General features: G+C 39.3%; 1 protein-coding gene across 4 annotated transcripts in view; it reads right to left on the bottom strand.

Moving 5' to 3' along the window:
* Positions 1-13165, bottom strand: part of AP3D1 (adaptor related protein complex 3 subunit delta 1) — a 46233-nt gene that overhangs the window by 14603 nt on the left and 18465 nt on the right. For all 4 annotated transcript variants that reach the window (XR_012621131.1, XR_012621130.1, XM_074808979.1 and 1 more), the window contains exons 5-17: positions 12776-12883; positions 12291-12420; positions 10795-10934; positions 10458-10531; positions 8569-8618; positions 6887-6936; positions 6427-6475; positions 5450-5595; positions 3804-3952; positions 3481-3711; positions 1866-2097; positions 1214-1359; positions 936-1077 (exon numbers count right to left, since the gene is read on the bottom strand). Coding sequence is in view for 2 of the 4 variants with exons in the window: in XM_074808979.1 (XP_074665080.1) it covers positions 936-1077; positions 1214-1359; positions 1866-2097; positions 3481-3711; positions 3804-3952; positions 5450-5595; positions 6427-6475; positions 6887-6936; positions 8569-8618; positions 10458-10531; positions 10795-10934; positions 12291-12420; positions 12776-12883 (1647 nt within the window). In the remaining 2 variants the exon portion in view is untranslated. The remainder of the gene's footprint in view (positions 1-935; positions 1078-1213; positions 1360-1865; positions 2098-3480; positions 3712-3803; positions 3953-5449; positions 5596-6426; positions 6476-6886; positions 6937-8568; positions 8619-10457; positions 10532-10794; positions 10935-12290; positions 12421-12775; positions 12884-13165) is intronic.

Here is a 13165-nt window from a genome sequence, read left to right as displayed (position 1 = left end):
AAAGAGTATTTGTAGTTAGAATGTTTGTTTATAAGCAAAGAGAGATAAAAGCCATCAAAGTGCAAAATGCCAACTCCCTGAATTTTTGGAACAATACATAACTACTTGCAAAAACACTACAGCATATTGGCTTGTGTATGATAAACCCGTTTTGAGTTACAAGACACACTAGGATATAACTGCAAGTACTTTTACTGCTCTAAGTAATACTCCTTAGAACACCCTTTCTTTGCTTTTTAATTGTAGACTAGAGATAGTAACTTCCCAAAGACCAGATTCTGATGGCAATTTAAATATTTCTATTTTCATTTTTGCAAAGAGACGAAGGTATGAAGATTCTTCTCAATAAAAAGTTTTCTCAACGAAAATAAAAAGATCAGAAGCAGGAAAGGTGGTATCACTACTGAGAACAGTCACATTACAGTAATTCATAGAAGCTGCTGAAGTCCATGGGAAAAGATGCTGCTGCTTTTTCTGCTGATATAGAGCACACAGAATATCAGAGATATGCCAATGGAGGAGGTGTGTAAAAAACCAAATAGTTGCAAAGCCCAGCACAAGTGTCCATCCTCAAGACCCTGTACTTGAAAGCGAACTGCACCAGACACCACAGTTTACAGGTCAGATTTTTACAACAGCTCAAAACACCTAACAAGGGCTAAGCTTTTATAAAATCATGCTTCTATATGGACAAGATAGGCAAGCTAGACTTCCAAGAGAACCTTATATCTGATGTATTCCTCAGTGCCTAAAAAACCCACCTGTATTAAACCAAATATCTTTTGTTCACATCAAATCATCAGATCTCCTGAGCTGTAGAGAGTAGAATGGCTCCCTGGCTACACGGGGAATCCATAACAGCCCCAACTGCTTTAGTAGCACTTACAACATCACTGCTGAATTATGTAGGGAAGAGCATTTTAACATTCACTCACTCTGGCCAGTTCCTCTTCATCTATTTCTGGCTGCCTATGTCTGGAATGCCTTTGTTCCTCATCATGAAAAATTGTTTTGGGCTTTTCATCTTCAGACTCACTGTCTGATGGAGGTTCATTGATCCAGGCATCAAGGTCCAAGCTGGTAAGAATTGCAGTAAACAAATAGATTGACTCAATACCCCTGAGCATTTCAGTGTTTCTCATCACATACTTAACTTTACTATTTAAGAGTTTAAAAGTTTGAATAAGGCTCTGGGAGAAAGAAGGAACCTTACCCCTCTGGAACTGGTACTTTTTTCTGTGCTTTAGGAGCCACAGGGTTCAGCTCACCAGCAAACAGGGCTATTACCTCCTCAGCTACTGGTACTTCTTTTATTTGTAGCTTCTGAATATACTTTATTAGTTGCAAGATGCAAGAAGCCTAAAAATAAATGCAGAAATAATTTCAGAATTAATATTAACAAACTGAACTAAAAAAATCAACTGCAATGAAAGTCAGCAGAACACAACTGTTCTAACTCCATTAAGGGAATGAAGAAAAGCAGCATAAGCTGCAGGTTTAGAGCAAACGTAAAAAAATCCATGTTAACCCTCTTCTCTTCTAGCTGTGTCCTTTTTGTGTCCTCGTGTGCTTGCATAATTTTAAAATTAAATTGTTTTGAGTGAAATTCTTGCAAGCAGTCTTCAGAGGTGGTATGGAACTGGAATAAGATCTGGGCTCTGACATAAAATGTCACCACTCTTCCCACCCACGCTAGTTCTAGAGCTTCTCTTTCACCGAGTTACACAAAGTACAGAATAAATGCACCACTCCATTGATAACAATGGCTTATATAAAACGTGCACGTCCACAGAAAATTACACACATGCTCCAGTACGAATGAGAGACTTGGTATGATAAATTTCAAAGTAATATTGTTCTCTTACCCTCTCCTGAACTTCTAGATCTGCACTCTGTACAAACTGAGGCAAACGCTCAATCATCAGCTGTGTAATTTCCTGAGCTGCTTCCTTTTCCCCAGATTGCTCTTTCTGCTGTAGGATGGATGCATAGAGTTTCACCATATTCTGGACATAAACCGCCTGGATGTGGCCTGGTAGAGTTGTAACTTTAGGCCTCAACATTGCTTCTAACGTTTGGTTTGCTTCCTCGAGGTGTCTATAAAGACAGAGATGACAGATGAAAGACAGCAACTGAGATATTTCAACGTTTCATCAGTCTTCACGTGGAAGAATTTTTCAAAAACCTTGGTTGCAGTACAAAGTACTACACAAAGACAGGACAGACTACAAATACATAATAATTTGCTCTCTGTGTATCTTTCCCTTCCAAATTACAGTAGTAACGTGGCACGGAAGAATTTACAGCTTTATCCTTTTACAGAAGGGAGGGACACCTCAGTTTCTACCTTTACAAGTTCAGTGTTCTCTCCATTAACTAAGCATTGCACTTTTAAGTGCCAACTCCACTGACAGTTTGGATCTAGCAGCCCAAATACCTTCCTGCCATTCTGTACTTCACCACTCGCATAAATGAATTTCCAAGCATTTACTGAACCAAAATAAAATCTAGTAAGCAATGCTTAATACACAGAAAAGAAAGCAGATCATACACTGGTTTTAATAAATCTCGTGCTCTTATTCAAAATTGTCTGCTCACAACTAATGGAAGATGCACAAAAAAGTTATGGGTCCATTACAAATGGAAAGCTAAAGTTCTTTCAAATTTAAAATGGGATCAAACTGAAGAAGGAGAGTATGTTCTCTTGCTTCTTAATCTACAGTTTTCTTTGCAGAACATTTTAAATTAGATTAAGATCTGAGCCTTAGCAGCATTCCCTAAAAATATCACACCTACTACGTGAATTTAAACTGGAACCAGTGTTCAGAGTGGCAATTACAAGAAGAGACACCAAACCAGATGTTAAAAGGACATTACAGTATCATGGTCTGTCCAGCTTACCAAAATGAAAGCTAGGTAAGCACGTGTGTACGTGTATCTAGTTAATGCTAACACAATCTACTTAAGCTAAAAGACATTGTTGGCACAAGAACATTGAAAATTGTGCTGCTGTGGGTACAGAGAAGCTTTGAGAAAAAATAAGATACCTTCTAATTCTCAGGAAGATGAGGTTCTGCAAAAACCTTTCAACAAGGGCAAAACAGGGAGGAGAGCAAAAACTAATTCAAACATGGTGACTGGACATTTTCCCTGATATAAGTGGGGTAACACCTTAATGATTAAGGAGTTCCTTCAATGTCTTAAGATCTTACAGCTCATACCCACAACTATGCCCTCCTGCACGAGTGGGCAGGACTATAGAGACAAGAAAAAAGACCAGATATTAAAAATGAGGTATCCGTCCTGGCTAGAAACAGCTGAGGAGTCTATGGGGGGAGGGAGCAGGAAAGAAGCAATCATTTTGTTAGATTTAGCGAGCATATTCTGAACTATCTTTCTCTCAAAAATATGTTTTAGGGACCGGAATCTTTGTCTGAAAGAAGCCGCTCAAAGCGCATCAGGCTTTCTGCTTGCACTTACTCAGAGAACTCCCCACATATCCAAGCAGCAGCATAAAGCACTTCACAGATCCCATTTCTCTGGGTGTTGCTGGCTATGAGATGAGCATTGTCCAGAAGCATGGCCATTTGAGAAACTGCAAATTTACGAATAGCTTTAACTCTGATAGCTACATCTAACATCTGAGCTGCTATAAGATGCCCATGCCGTGTGCCTTCCAGTCGGGTCAGCTCCACCAAGATGCTTATGTACCTACAAAAAGTGAAAGGGACGCAATTTTATCAGCAGACAATCATGCATTACCATTGCTGATGATCTCAAAGCTGTCACATAAAAACACTGACCATTCAAAGTTTGTGATATATTGATAATTGGACTGACTACAAATATCTATGATTTTGGTCAGAAGCTCATCCCGGTACGTCGTCCCTTCTGCTTTATCCACATGAATCATCAGTTTCTTCACTATCTCCATCAAGTTCTTCTTCGATACCTGTAAGAGTTATTGAAGGGTTGAACGACAGCTAAGCCATTTCCCATACTGTCAAGTCCTTCTAATTCCATTAAAGCAGCTACTAGCTCTTTGACGGACCTGTGTCATGTGTTACAAGAGATCAGAACCACCTCTCTAGGCCCAAACTTTGGTCACAATCAAAAAAGGAATCTCTGTATTTCTTGTCAATGTTGTGATTAAAGCAGAGCCAGCACAAGTATACAAGACCATGCTGTGGGAGAGCTGAGAATCAGAATTACTAGCAGCAACATAGAAATCCAGGAGAAAACGAATCTTCTACTTCTGCCAGATGGGCAAATTTAATAGTTTAAAACATTCTTGCTTCTAAACTAAACAAATTTAAGAGTCATTAACATCCAACGTAATTCTAGCATTTCAAAACATAGCTGTATTAACTTGCTCTGGAAACTTATATGTCTAAATAAAGTGACCAAAATATTCAGTAAATATCACCAGTTGTGACTCACTGCTTCCAGCTATGATCTCTCAATAGTACGTGTTAAAGACATCACTAACAAGAATGTATGTAATAGTATTTCGACAGTCATTAGAGGCAGAGTTGAGCAAAGCGGCAGACTCTTTGTTATCTTTTGACTAAAGACATAACAAGCAGAATTGAACCTACAGGAACTAAGAAAAAACTCCAGTTCTCTTTGCAACAACATTAAAACCACTGTCTGATCCTAGGTTGTTGATGCTGTTCTCATCTCGTGAGGAGTACCAGACAAAAGGCGTCCCTTCTTTTCACTTTCTCCTCTAAAATAGGAAGCTATGAGACATATCTACCACAATCCCTTTGTGCGTGGGGGAGGTTGCGGCACAGACTCGAGTGAAAGGCACTTTACTATATAAATCACAACCACAGTCCTTTCAGAGATCAAACGTTGTCACTACAAGATTGCCCCTGCAGCCTATGCACAACCGCCCTGCAGAATGCGGGCACAAGACTGGCGGCACACAGGAGAACAAAGAGAACGAGATTCGGTACATGTTATTAAAAGACATAACAAAATTTATAATGATGGGCAAATTTGACGTTGAAGCAGCTTAAAGCCGCCTTCTCCTGTTGTTTCAGAGCGCTCCGGACTGTTTCCCAGACTGCATCAATGATGTCAGCCTGCACTATCGTGTGCTGCAACCCAGAACAGCACCGACCTATCCCAATAAGCCTGTAGCCCACTTTATACCCGGACTAAGCACGGAAGGAGCAGCTAAAGCTTAGGAATTAGAAAAGCAGCCTTCCGGGTGACTTCCACAGCACTCACACTCAGAAACTCCTTCCAGTCTGAATCCAAGCTTTTAAAGCCCTCTCATACTGTGCCAGATCTTTTACTTGTTGTGTCAGAAAAGATATGGGAGTTATTATCACAAAACTGCTGGGAGAAGGGAAGAGAAAGTTGAATGTTTTTCTTAAACATCAGCCTCCTAAAGGGTCACGGGGGCTGGAGAGGAAAGGAAATACATGTAGAAACATACCATGCCATACAGGAGATCTAAAGCTCTGAGTCGGATAGACTCATCTTTGTCATCCAAACATTGGAGAATGAGATCCTTGTGAGACTGAACTGATTTAGGATGCGTTTTCAGGATTTTGGACATAGCTAACAGTCCCAGGTATTTCACTGTGAAAGACAAAATATAACTTCTTTCCAAATATAGAAACACTGTTCTGTGTTTAGCATGAAATCTTAATACTAAGTGCTTATACTGAAACCAACTTTAATATACTTGAACAAAAATCTATGACAAGGAAAAGCATTTTTGAGGAACAGTGCATCACAGATTATGGTCTTTAATTTCATAATCCCATATACAGGCATGCAATTACATATATAATCTTCAGTCTTCTTGCACCTCAGATTTTATCACTGATTGAAAAATATGTATATATTTAATATTTATTCTATATTTAATATATAGAAACTATGGGTTTTGAGAACAGGCATCCTAGAATGAACACAGCTTTAGAAGCACTGAAGACTGGTGTATTAAGTAGGAGCCCTGTTCTCAGTGGGAAAAATTCAGATGTCAGGGAAAAGATTTGCACAAAAAAGGATTTCCCACTGTTCTTTGTAGTCACTAAAATAAGTAAGCATTCTTACATTGCACTATTATGCTTACACTGCTGAATACTCCTCATGCTTTCTCCAAGCAGCAAGTTTATAAAAAGGGAAGATCCAGAGCATGGAAAGAAAACTGGTTTAGATCTACAAGACCACAAACAGCAGTAATAACTCATCTCAATTGTTTTAAAAAAGCTCATTATAAAGAAGTGCTCACTATCAAGAATTATTTCCACATTAAAAAAAATCCCAGCAATTGTTTACAATGTACCAGGCACTACAATACTGAACAAGCTGTTTGGAGAAACAGCTCATTGCTCTAAGACTGCTGCAATTTCTCCCCAGTGGTTGGTTGCTAAAAGCTTCCACGAAGACAAGCAACATACTTACAGTTCTGGTCAGAATCTTCTATCAATATCCTTAACTTCTGAACACAAAGCTGGAAAAAAGATCACGTCATACTTATTACAAGTCTTAAAAGTCTTAGTTAAAATAACTCTTCATTAAGTTTACTCAACACACAAGGAAGCAGTCTGACCCAGACCTGGGGCCTCTAGGTAAGAGGGTCTTGTTGCATTAACAGATTTCAAGAGAAAAGGAACCTCTGTATGATTGTATGAATGGGGAGTTAGGAAAACTCTAAATGAGAAGAGTCTACATTTTAGAGCAAAGAAAATGGGAGAATTTATATAGGAAATGCTTCAGTCTGTAGAATTCCACCTGAGTGAGAGCACTTTGGGGAGCTATTGCTTTAACTGTAGGCAAAGGAACACAATCCAACTTCTCCACGGTACTTGGTATTACACAGTAAAGCAGAAGAAATAACCCCCACCAAAACCCAGTGTTGTACCTGGATGCTAGCGCTGTGATTCGGCATCCCAGAGGACAGAGAGATCAAAACTGAAATACACAAGCGCAAATTTCAGTTGGCATTTCTGTGTTCTGAAGTAACCTAACAACACAAGTCCTAAAGGTCAACAGCTAGCTCAGCTCACAAGGAAAAATGCAACTTTATTTTGGTGTTTGTTCATTTGCTTGGACTTTTGCAGGGTCTGGGGGGAGGAGAGAAGGTTGTGACACGTACTATAGTTTCATATACCTTAAGGGGAATAATAGCAGGGCAGGAAAAAAAGTGTAAAGGTAGGAACTGCTGGAACAGCCAGGTCAAAGCTGCTTTTCATTACACTTTGCTCTCATTAAGGTTTACTTGACTGATATTGCATAGCAGTTAAGACTGTAAATATGTCATCAGCTACTGTATAGATGAATTTTTAAGTATGCAGTTCCCTAACGTAACGAGATGCAGCAATGCATCCTGGAGTTTAATGTAATTAGACTGGAGCTTTAATCAAGCTAGCAAGTGACTCGAGGCACAAATCGGGTCCCATTGTTGATTGTATTGGACATTTGTAAATCTCTGGCAGCACACAACCCCACAGCAGAGAAGGTGGCGTTATCTTGCTAACTGCTGCTGTCATCAGCACGTCCATGCCAACACCGGCTCTTTCTGAGCAAGTCACACATGCTGATCTTCTCTCCATAATCCTGCAGAGCTATGTTTCAGACAAGGCACGTTGCATGCTATCATTTCAGGTCATGCAAAGAGATGGCAGGTGCAAGGTGCTGCTCTAATGCAGGCACACAGCTTCACATCTCATTTTCTGAATTTGAGTTTTACTTTACAGTCCCTGAGGTGTCCTGGGTGTGCGAATTTCCCTTTGACCCACAGAATTATCCTATTGTATCTCAGTGAAGCACACTCTCATCCACAATGGAATTAATCTCGGTGTTATTTTTCCCCCATCATAATATCATCTCATGTTTCCCTGAAGGAATGAACAAATACAAAGTGAGTGACAGATCACCCTTTCCTCTGAGCTGACCCAGTACAGCAAGTTCCTGCATCATTATCCGAACTACCCACAAGAGACAGGCTTATGGCCAAACTGTGATGTCAGTAACCCTCTACTTCCACACTGTGATAGGAAAAGTACCAGGTCTGAGCTGGAATACTGTGTTATCCCTTTTTGCATTTGTTTCTCTCTCCGTCCCTGGCATCCCTTCCCCAGACACTGCAACTGTAAATCAAGGATTCCAATAACATCCTTTAACAGATTACGCCAAGTTTTTAAATTGTGAAATTGTAGAATTAAAAAAATCAGTCTGCTCCTTCATCACATAAGAAAACTTTGTCAAAGTTTCCATGAGGCATCAAGTCTTTTTTTAATTCTAATGATGCTGGTGTATTTCATAGTTCTAGCAACATTTAGGAGCTTGCATATAAATAATCACTCATTGTTCACACTTTGTTTCAGCCTTTACCAAATACGACATAGCTGTAGTAACTTAGCCTCATCCACTGACAACAAAGGATTTCAGTTACAGTTACACAGTAACACAAATCAAAGTTTGCCAGGCAACTGACTTCAGTTATAAAATAGATTAAGTTAAGAAAAGGTTTACAGATGGTGTTAATTGATGAGAAAGTTCATCATGCTTTTCTTTTTCTAGGTTACAAATTTCGGTTCTCACCTGCTATTACTGTGTTCACACATTCATATAAGAGAGACATGGCTGAGGTGCTGAAACAGAAATCAAGTATTTTAAATAAGGAATAAAACCAGCACATTTTGAAGAGCTGTCAGCAATATCTTGGAGCTAGTTGACACCTTTAATTACACGAGGAATTGCCAGTATTTTGTTCCATATACCTTCAAACTAGATGAAATGATTCTCACTTCAAAACTGTTGGGGGGAAGAAGGGCTACTGAATGTTTAAAAAAAGAATCTCAGAGAAGCAGCAGGTAACAGAAGGAACGAGGAAGGAAGCAGTTACTCAAAACCTCAGTACCAGTTACAGAGCACTGAAGCAATCTTGTCCAAGGATCAAATTAAATCCTCTGACCAAGGTCAAAAATTCACGATAAGGCAGGCAGATGGAGAATCTCAAGTCTCTCTCCAAAATGAACAAGTCATGTGCAAACAGCAGACTTCTGGCATGCAGGTACACACTTGCTCATCCCTGTAAGTGAGCAACCCATTTTCAATGTTTGGGGGAAATCAGACTTAAATTCGAGACACCTTTTGCCAGTTGAACACAGATACAGTGCAGCTCTGAGGATTTCAAAGGTACTTACAAATCCTGATCTACACAAGAAGGAAACACAGTGAACCTCACAAGTAACAAAGGAGCAGACTCCCAAAACAAGGTCTGCAAAGGTAACAAGCAAACAACTCGAGGCAGCAGTCCGAAGCGATACCGTGAAGGTCACTCAGCACACCGCATACGTGACTAGCACGCTCAGAACCAAGACAATCATTTTTGCTCCCCTCGCACTTCGCGGTGGACAGCAGCGAGGTTTGCCTTATGCGTAAATGACATAAGATCCAAAATGACTGAATGGAGGCCAAACTGAACAGGATTAAGTCCTCACAAATAATAAAATGCATGACTCATGTGGGAGTTGGGGAGAGGAGGGAGAGGCAGGATTGAAGACATACTGTCCTTCCTGCTTTTTTTGGTGAAGTACTGTTTCTGGTGAATTTGTATCTATTTGTCTCTGCTGCAGAAACCCTCCTCTTTGGATGCAAGGCGCTGGCTGGTCTGCTCTGAACCAGCCTTAAAGGTCTACTAGGAGGATGGACAGAAATTGTTTGGCTAGAGCTGCTCTCATGGCTACATGGATATCTGTTTAAAATTTGCTCATTCCCATCTATCTTGCTGCTCTGCCATGCGAACAGAAACAAACATTTTCATTTAACAACTCATGCATAAGATCACACTTCCTTTTCATAACTGGGAAAATACGTGTATTCCCTCCAAGACATCTACCTTCTGATTTCAGGTCAGAATTAGATCCAGAACAACACTACAAACCAGCTTTAACAAGGGAAAAGGAAATACCTTCAAATTTATCTAATCTATATTTAGGATGTATATTAAAGGAACCTCTTCCAAAACATGCCTGGGCTGACAAAGGCATGAGAAACAACTTTAACATACTCCCTGTCACGCTGCTTTGGTGGGTAAGGCACTTCCAAAAAAGTCAAGAACGTAGTGTGTGTAGGTGAACAGAACAGGCAAATATACAGCTGAGCCTTTTTTAAGTCAGAGTTTTATATATTCTCCATAGTCATCTCTGGCTTAAAATGAAGTGAAAAGAAGGCAAATTACTCCAATTTTCATGTATGTTTTGGAGAAATTTATGCTGACAGTCAGACACCCAAAGACTTTCATTTAAGGTATTTTATCTCACTCAGCTTTCTCAGAAACAGTCCTGATGTGATTATCTTTTGATACTTGAAGCCAGTATATATTGAGACACAAGAGAAAGTTCAGAAATGCATCCGCAGACCTAGCTACTGACCTAACAGGCACTTCACTGATCCTGAGTGAACAAAGCAACATTTGTCATACACACCTATGGATGAGGTTGGTCAGAGGCTCAATCAGTTTCTTTCCCAGCCTAGGTTCTAATGGAGTAAGAGCACCAAACTATTAAAAAAAAAGTGCAGACAAGAAAGTTATTTAATAGCTGCTTTTAACCAGTATAAAAACCATGATTTACATGGCAGCTCATCAACTAAGCTATATTAAATTTTTTTCTCTCTTTGGTTATGTTCACAAACACTAGAAGATATTCCTGGTTTCTTTTTATTCAGATTTAATGGTAACTACACCTCCAAGCAAGAAATCTACTTTTGCACCCAAGGTAATTTAATGAGAACCCCCTGCGAACATAGATCCAGAATACTTGCCAGTTTTATAATTTTTATGAGAACCCAATTATTGGTGGACGATGTCATCAACTTGAAAAAGAGCGGAGCAAGGGAAAGGTAGTTTTTGGGATTGCGTCGAGCCAGCTCACAAATAACATTTACTGCAGCAGACTGCACACCTGGGAAAAAGAAGTGGGAAAAGCAGAAATCTCATCAATGCCTTAATTTTAATTGAAGTTTCTGCTGCAGAACCCCCAGAACAACAGCAGCTCAAGAATCAGACTTGTGTGTCCAAGAGGAATGGTTCAGTCTCATTACCAACCATGAGGTAATGAACTAAACACAAGAATGCAAAAAGAAACTGAGAAAGGATTTTATTTAGTTTTGGCTATTTTCTAACATGTCAGCAAGCTGGGTATCTGGCTTTGGGTCCAGTATTAGAAAGAACAGGACACTACCAGCCTCCTTCCCCCTTTACTGTGGGCAGCTTGTTTGTGGGGCACAGACAACATAATAATTAATAATCCTACCCGCCATAAAGTTTCCAAACACTCTTGCTTCTTTAAAATGTATTATTTAGACATGTTTAAATAAAACACAAGAATAACGAATCCTTGAACAATCTGACTGGACAAGTTAATTCCCTTCTAATTGCTCAGCCTTGAAACTGATTGTTCTCAACTTGGAATCTTTTCATCTAGGTAGTCTGGGTTTTCTAGTAGAGAGCAGTCCTTGTCTCCATAAAGCATAATAGGTATTTTCTTCCTCTGTTTGCAGGTGAGGGGGTGTGTGTTTTGCTTTCATTAAAAACATTGTCCTTGGAAAATGCATCTTACATGCCCACACCAAATCAGTCCAGTACATGCAATTAAATTTCTCTCTCTTGTTTAGAGGCAAATCAACTGGAGATCACAGAACAGCATCGCACACACAATTCTTGAAATAAGTGTACGACGTTCTGGTGCAGTGAGGGAAGAGGGAGTAGAAGTGCAAATATGATCTAGAGCAATTGCAAATTTCCTGTGCTGCAGCTGAATTGCACTGACAAAATAGTGAAGGGCCCAAACAGCAGTCTGGACTCAAAGTTTAAATTTAAAAAATAGAAAAAAAAAAAAAATTTTGCATCACTCATTATAAGTACAATCCATTGCAAGCCAATAGCTGCAGCTTTGTGAAAGAGCACAGGAAACAACAACAACTAAAACCCAAACCCTGAAATCAACTGAAATATTTTCAATAGCCACGTTAAACGACAAACCAGGAATCATTAAGTAGCTTTGTCCTGTTAAGGTTTAATCCACTGACATAGTTTCAATAGCTTTGGGTTTGAAGTAAGAATTGGACATTTTAAAGAATTTATTTTTAATATGGCAACATATGTCAAAACTCTCCTATGCTCATCTACCTATTAAACAGGTGAATCAGTACCCAAAAGATTATTACAGCATTTTTCATGTATTCTTCTCTCCACAAGCTCTAAAAGCACATATACCTAGATGTTCTGGAGCTGAATTAATTTATTAAAATCCACTCACCAGGATCTGGATCTTCAAGTTTCTCTTTAAGGCGAGGAAATGCGGGACGGAGGGACTCTGGGTATTTCAAAAAAACTTTGTACATGATTAACACTGCCTTCTTCCTGATATAAGGCTTTGTATGAGACATCTGTTAACGAAACAATTGCAATCAGGCTCTTAGCAAATTTGTGTTTCCAGAGTTCTTCTCAAGGTTCTTATGTCCACACCACTAACTCAAAATTTCTTCCTGGGAGGCTCAATTACTTTTCAAAAACTCAGCTTTGAGGGAAGAGCAAAATACTGTCATTTACCACCAAAATTAAGAGAAGTATGCAAGGTAATCCCCTTGAGCTAAGGTCTGTAAAGGCTCCCCCAAAACCCCACACGAACAAAGCACCAGTTTTCACATGTAACAGTTCTAAATTTAACAGCTATTTAACAGATTTGAACAATTTAACATTCTTCCATTACAGGAAAAAGTTATTTCAATCTTATCAACTCACCAGTGTCATGATGTCATTTGCCAAGTCCCTGGCAAGATCTGGAGTAACAAAACAGGACAAGCCAGTCAGTGCAACTCCAGTATCATATTGGTTAGGGCTACTCAGATCCTAAAAAAGGAAAAACAGGCTCAAAAATTTAAGATCACAGAGGATGTTGAGAAACAATTTTCTCAGATCAATTTTATTCACTCAACAGATATGAAGCAGAGCTTCTACTCCATGGGAATATTTATATCAACTATTAATAGGAATGTTCTCCAACACCTGCTAAAATACAGCTAGCCTGGCGTTTAATAATGGGCATGAGGAATCATAATTAAACAATAGATGGATGACTGCAACATCAAGGCAACTACAGATATTGTATCTCGGCGGTATTTTAGGAATGAC

This window comes from Strix aluco, chromosome 29 (assembly GCF_031877795.1).
Source record: "Strix aluco isolate bStrAlu1 chromosome 29, bStrAlu1.hap1, whole genome shotgun sequence".
Taxonomy (NCBI): Eukaryota; Metazoa; Chordata; class Aves; order Strigiformes; family Strigidae; genus Strix; species Strix aluco.
The sequence above is the reverse complement of the archived record's forward strand: the minus strand, read 5'-3'. Positions and strand labels throughout refer to the sequence as shown.